Source organism: Pygoscelis adeliae, unplaced genomic scaffold, assembly GCF_000699105.1.
Source record: "Pygoscelis adeliae isolate BGI_AS28 unplaced genomic scaffold, ASM69910v1 Scaffold203, whole genome shotgun sequence".
Taxonomy (NCBI): Eukaryota; Metazoa; Chordata; class Aves; order Sphenisciformes; family Spheniscidae; genus Pygoscelis; species Pygoscelis adeliae.
Genome location: NW_008824407.1, coordinates 235744 through 242242, shown reverse-complemented (window position 1 = coordinate 242242; position 6499 = coordinate 235744). Strand labels below are relative to the sequence as shown.

The following is a 6499-nucleotide window of genomic DNA, read 5'->3' as shown; positions in this document are numbered from 1 at the left end:
TGAACGTGCCAGCACTCTCCGTCGCCTGCAGCCCCGGGCCGACAGCAATTCAGCTGTCCCCAGGTGAAGGCTTTGCTTTCTCCAGCTCACCGTCCCTGAGGTCCCCATCCGAGCAGTGCGGTGGGACCATGGAGGCATCCATCCCTGTGGGAGGCATCACAGCGTCTCTACTCTGCTGCTGCCTCTTGAGCTCTGCATGGGCTTTGGTAAGTCTGCGTGGTCCTGTGGGCTCCTCCAGTCCCTCTCCCGGCTTTAAATATTGCTAATTTTGCAATCCGCTCCTGTCGGGGGGCACGTGCCCTCTGGCTGCACGTCCCGCTTCGCAGAGCTGCCTGGCAGGAGCCGGGCGGGAGGGGAGAGCTTCTCCGCTCCCGCTAAAAGCTTTCCAGCGGCCATGGAGACACCATGACGTGATGGTTTTTCCATTTCTTGGACACATCCAGGGCAGGGTTCACTGCCTCAGAGGCAGCGGGGGAACAGAAAGAGCAGGGCAGTTTACGGTTAGTGCAGGCGAGGCTGGAGGGATGCGGTGAGGGCAGAACTGGCTGTACCCAGCGCATCTCCCAAAGCCGGGCCCCCACCCTGCTGATGCACCCCCAGGACCCCCACTCCTGCCCTACGCCCCTCACCAGCCCCCCCGTCCACCCACCCAGACGGCTGCCTTTGGGAAGAGCATGAACGGGAGTTCAGGGTCTCCTCTCTGGGGCAGGATTTGGCCGTGCTCACCTGTGGGCAGTCCAGGAGCCAACGCGAAGCCCCTGCATCCTGGCTCCTTTTCACTTCCAAAGCCATTTCCTCATCCCAGCTTCAAACTCCTTCGAGCATCTCAGCCCAAAACGTTCCAAAAGATGTTCGCACGTGTGGTGCGCCCGGGAGGCTGCAGATGCCGCAGGCTGCACCCGTCTGCATTGCGCTGCTCCCGGCGCTGGCCGCCCGCTTGTTTGCAGAGCCCTGGCCGGCCACTTTAACCAGGGGCTGCCAGACCCGGCTCTGAAGGGCTCATCGTGGGCGACGGGGACATCCAGCACCACTGGTGGGGTGGGCGAGGAGGAGCCGGCGCAGAAGCCTGACATGCCACTGATTTCTAGCACAGAAACATGGAAGTACATGCATTTCTCAGTGGACCACGGACGGGGTGGAAGGGGGGCTGGCGGTCAGCCTCAGCCTTGCAAGAGGGAAAAACGAGAGCAGGAAGGCAGGCAACGCTTTCCTCTTCCCAGTGTCGTTTGAATCTACCCAAAGCCGCACAAACCCGACCTGACTTGCCTGGGGAGGGTTGGGACAGCCCTGCCATGCCGTGGCTGCTCCCTTAGCTTTGCTTACCAGCACCCCCGTTTTCCACGCGTGCTCCGGTCTTCCCTGCCAGTCTGTTGCACCGGCTTTGACTCTCATTTCTTGCCCCAAGGATGGTCCTGCTTGATGCTGCGAGTCGAGTCTGCGGGCGAGACCACCACGCTGCGGGGTTCAGCAAAGTGTTGTTTCCATGCAGGAGATGATGTTCCCGTAAGGGCCCTCGAGCCCCTTGTGATTTTGGATTTGGTGTTAATTAGCTGGTTGGATTCAGGGGTTGGTGGCAGGGAGCAACGGGGTGTTTTGCAGCAGCAGAAGTGACGTGGGTCCTGCCCCGAGTCGGGAAGCATTTGTGGGCGTCTCATCAACCACCTTCGGGGTGCTGCTGGGAAAGAGCAGTTTTGCTCCCAGTTCCTGGATCCTGGCCGTGGGTGGCTCACGTCACCAAGCAGGCGGTGGCGGCTCTCTGGGGACATGGAGGTCACCAGGGTGGGTCAAGCTCTGTCAGAGAGGATTAGTCTCTAAATTGTGAGCACAAAGAGGAGACGTGAGCCGAGCTGCTGTCTGACACTGCTGGCCCAAGCCAAGCCACGTGGAGGCGGGGGTCGTCACTTCGGTTTTGTCTTGGCAGGTTGACCCCGATGATGTTCTCACAAAAGAAGAGCAGATCTATCTCCTGGTGGAAGCTAAGGAGAAATGTCAGAGAGACATAAAAGCCCAACTGGAGAACATCAAAGGTAGCGTGCGTCCCCTGCATATAGGTCAGCCAGCCCCGGCGGAGCTGGCTACGTTGTGGGAAATGCTTTCCCCTCCGATGGGAGCAGGATGGGGCCATGGAGATGCACAGCTCCGGGGCACCGCAGTGTCCTGGTGCGGGTTTGTGCAGTTCCTGGCACCGTGGCTGCTCTGGGCGCAACAAGGTGCTGATTAAGTCATCACCCTGATTAGCCAGCGCTGGCTGCTCTGTGCACACGGCAAATGAGGTGCACACGTCAAATGAGAGCATGTGGAGGGGCCTCAGCCCCCCCCCCAGGAGGAGGTGGGACGTGATGGGATGTGTCCCCCTCCCCGTCCCCCCCCTCGGCTCCCCCTGCTCTGCAGGCCAGGGGTGATCGCGTGGCAGCGCGTTTTCCTCGCCCTGGTCCAGCACACGCCTGGGGAAGCCGGAGGTTATGATGTGGCCCTGTTCGGAGCCAAAGTGAGATGTGCCTTTGCTCGTTGGCCAGACACCAGCTGCCTTCCAGAGTGGGACGGGATTATCTGCTGGCCGAAGGGCTCCCCCAGCCAGGAGGTGTCGGTGCCCTGCCCCGACTACATCTACGACTTCAACCATAACGGTAAGCGCTTGCACCCAGGCAGGGAGCGACCTCACCTTGGTGATAATCCTCCACCGAGCAGGGATGTGTCTGGGCTTCCCGCGGGTCCTGCTGCTGTCACAGCGCCTGTCGCCGTTCCCAGGTCATGCCTACAGGTACTGCAGCGCCTACGGGACTTGGGCCATGGCTCTCAGCATCAACAAGACCTGGGCCAATTACACCGAATGCGCTCTGCTCGTCTCCTCCGAGAGCCGGAGCCGCGAGAAGGTGACCTTGCTCATCAGAGGTGCTGGGAAAAGGGGTTGGGATGGGGACCAGGGAAGCGTACATCAAAGGCCAAGGGAATTGCTGGGAGCAGGGGACTCTTCCCCCTCCGCTCCCCAAACACGCCCTGCTCCTCCCGTGCTCTCAGCCCAGAGGCTGGGGGCAGAGCGGGGGCCCTGGGCTGCAAAGGGGTGGTGGAGAACAGCCCTTCTCTTCCAGGAGGTGTTTGACCGACTGCACCTGATGTACACCGTCGGCTACTCCATCTCCCTGGCCTCCCTCATTGTTGCTGTCTGCATCCTCTCGTACTTCAAGTAAGGAGGACCTGAACCCCCATCCCCGTGTGGGGGAGAACCATCTTCTCCCCAGCACCTGCACACACGACCCCCCGAGGGAGAGCAGCCCCTTAGGGAATGGGAACAAGCCCCAAACCCCAGCACAAACATCAGACCATTTCCCAAAGCCCCAAAACACCCCCAGTATGACCAGCTCCCCATCCCCTCCACCCTGCTCTCGAAGGGGTTGACACCCCGCCTGCCCCCAGATCTGGCTTTTGTGCCCGTGGGAGGGCTGACACCTTGGAGCTCACCTTCTCTGAGACCCCCCCCACTGCCTGAGCCCACGTGTGATGAGCTTGTTGGGCAGCCAGGGCTGGGCTCGTGTCGCACCCCTTCTCCGCAGGCGCCTGCACTGCACACGCAACTACATCCATGTCCACCTCTTCACCTCCTTCATCTGCCGGGCAGTGAGCATCTTCGTGAAGGACATGGTGCTCTACTCGGGCACACTGGCCAGCGAGATGGAGAAGATGCGGGAGGACGACTTCAAGGCAGAAATGGGTCCCTCACCGGGACAACGGAGCCACCTGGCAAGTGGCGCGCCAAGACCGGAGGCAGGATCAGGGGAAAAGGGGATTTAGGAGCCCTGGTGCGAGGGGATGCGCTTGGGACCCTCTCAGATGGGGGCTGTGCTGCTCAGGGGTGATGCAGCCGGGGAGGGATGAAGGGCCACCTACAGCTCTGCCCAGCTTCGCCGCATCCTGGTCCCACAGTACAGATCACAGCCACAGAGGACACGGGTCTCGCAGTCTGTCTGAGCTCAGAGTGCCCTCGTATGGGAAATACCTCTCCTATGGGAAACATCTAGAGCACCTGCTCTACATCTGATGCTGGAATATCCCAGGGAGATGTAGCTCCCTGAAAGAGGAGGAACATGAGCCACGCATGGGGCACAGCCGGGGTTTTGCTGACCGGAGAGCAAAAGCCACCGCGTTTTGCTTTCAGGGGACAGCCTGATATGGGCATCTCTCTGCCTGTATATCCACAGGTTGGCTGCAAGGTGGTGGTGACTCTCTTCCTCTATTTTCTGGCCACTAACCACTACTGGATCCTGGTGGAAGGTCTTTACCTGCACAACCTGATCTTCATGGCCTTCCTCTCCAACAAGAACTACCTGTGGGTCCTCATCATCATCGGCTGGGGTAAGCATGGACCCCAACCCAATGCTGTGGCTGCTGAGACCAGCTGGGAGCTGTGGCATCAGCCATGGCTGAGTGGCACTGAGTGCCCAGATAAGGGCAGTGCGCTGCAGACCAGCTGCCAGGAACCGGTTCGGTCAGCAAACGTGATGCTTCGTCCGTGCTCCTCACTCTGGTTCCTGCCCCTCCAGGTCTCCCCGCTGTGTTTGTGTCTGTCTGGGCCAGCGTCAGGGCCTCCCTGGCGGATACAGAGTACGTAGGTCCACCTTCCCCGACAGGCCTTTGGGGAGGGAGAGACTGGTTGCAAATGCTAGCAAAATATCTGTGGGCACCAGAACTTTCGAAAATGAAAGAGCAGTGAATATACGTACGAGGCTTGTTCTGCGTTTGGGAGGAAGATGGATGCAGGTTTACACCTTAAATTGATGAATAAACAGTGCAAAGATGAATGCTAAAGGGCATGTTCTCAAGTGAAGCATTTTAAAAGGAGAAAGGCCACCAAACGTACAACAGGACTTTTAGATGAGTTGGCCAAGGAGCCCTCGGGAACATTAATGCTAATTTAAAACTGATTTGCAACGCCATGACGTTTATGAATGCTTGTAGCACGGCTGCTGTTGGATCAAGATTTACACAAACTCCACAAAGGGAGCGAAGGGTGGGAGGCCGGGGATGTCGGTTGGGGGGTACAGGGAGATATCAGCCGGCAATCTTCCTTACCAGTGATTTCAGGTTTCTCCAAGGTGTTTCTTTACTGGTCTCTTCAGGTGCTGGGACCTCAGCGCGGGGAACATGAAGTGGATTTATCAGGTCCCCATCTTGGCCGCCATCGTGGTAAGAATCCCGTGGCTGAATCTCCCAATCCCTTTTGGGGAAAGGGGATCGATAGAGACCCAGAGCCGTTCGCTTGTGGTCACTGGGGTTGTATCCCCAGCCACCCCGGCACGCAGGGAGGGCCCATGTGATGCAGAGGGATCCAGGGGCACTGGTTCCTCCCCGCTCTGAGCACAGCATCACCCCCATGTCCCTGCCTGCAGCTCACCCAGAACTGCCTGTCCTTATCCCGGGGGGCTGCTCGGGCAGACCCAAGGTCACTGCGGGCAACAAAACCACAGCAGGCGTCTGTTGGCAGGTGAACTTCTTCCTCTTCCTCAACATCGTCCGGGTGCTGGCCTCCAAGCTCTGGGAGACGAACACGGGGAAGCTGGACCCCCGGCAGCAGTACAGGCAAGTGCTGGCAGCAGCAAAACCATGCCCCGGCCCTGGTCTGGCTCATTTTCCGCCTGTTTAGCTGAGACGGCTCCCCAGAGGGTCGTGGACGAAGAGCAGAGGCGCGGGAACGGCTGCAGGAGCGAGGGAGGGTGGCAGCCAGCGCTTCCAGCAGCTCAGTTTGAAGCAGCAGGCTCAGAAGTTCAAGCTCTGCCTGCTCCCTTCTCCAAGCTGGACACCGTGCAATAGCTACGCAGAAACCAGCTGCGGCAGCAGCAGAAGTTAGAGCGACCGCCCTCTTCACTAGGACACTTACCAACGTCTGCAAGGGCGCTGCAGGCTGGCTGGCAGGTCCTGGCTAACGGCTCAGAGCATTTCTCCCCTCAGGAAGCTGCTGAAGTCCACGCTGGTGCTGATGCCGCTTTTTGGAGTCCATTACATGGTGTTCATGGCCATGCCCTACACCGAAGTCTCCGGGGTCCTGTGGCAGATCCAGATGCATTACGAGATGCTCTTTAACTCCTCCCAGGTATGTCGACACGGGGCTGCCGGCCCTGCTCCGAGCACCGAGCGATGCTCGTCTGGGGAGCGCGGAGGCACACGTACAGCATCCCGGCTCAGGACTCAAACTCCACCTCTGTCTCTTTTGGCAGGGTTTCTTTGTGGCTTTTATTTACTGCTTTTGCAATGGGGAGGTAAGTTCGAACTTACAGGGAGCTGAGCAGGCTGAACAGCATCCCAGCTCCCTGTTCCAGCCCCTTTAGGGTTGGGGAAGTTAGCCTGCAGCCCCCAAGCTGGGATAACCAGAGGGAAAAACTCAGATCCATCCCTCTCAGTAGGATTTGGAAAGGAAAAAAAAAATACTAGGAGTAAAACCCATGGGGAAGCGAAGGGATGCCTGTTTTGCTGTCTCAGGGTACCATGAGCTATCTCCACTCACTCC

The 6499-nt window shown here is 59.0% G+C and overlaps 1 protein-coding gene across 1 annotated transcript in view; it reads left to right on the top strand.

The window, feature by feature from the left end:
• The first annotated feature begins 128 nt into the window (after positions 1–128).
• Positions 129–6499, top strand: part of LOC103913882 (parathyroid hormone/parathyroid hormone-related peptide receptor-like) — a 6730-nt gene continuing 359 nt past the window's right edge. Inside the window, exons 1-12 of the mRNA XM_009320457.1 lie at positions 129–206; positions 1922–2027; positions 2517–2627; positions 2749–2873; positions 3090–3184; positions 3552–3738; positions 4197–4350; positions 4539–4599; positions 5115–5181; positions 5480–5578; positions 5948–6085; positions 6210–6281. Coding sequence (XP_009318732.1) covers positions 129–206; positions 1922–2027; positions 2517–2627; positions 2749–2873; positions 3090–3184; positions 3552–3738; positions 4197–4350; positions 4539–4599; positions 5115–5181; positions 5480–5578; positions 5948–6085; positions 6210–6281 — 1293 coding nt within the window. The remainder of the gene's footprint in view (positions 207–1921; positions 2028–2516; positions 2628–2748; positions 2874–3089; positions 3185–3551; positions 3739–4196; positions 4351–4538; positions 4600–5114; positions 5182–5479; positions 5579–5947; positions 6086–6209; positions 6282–6499) is intronic.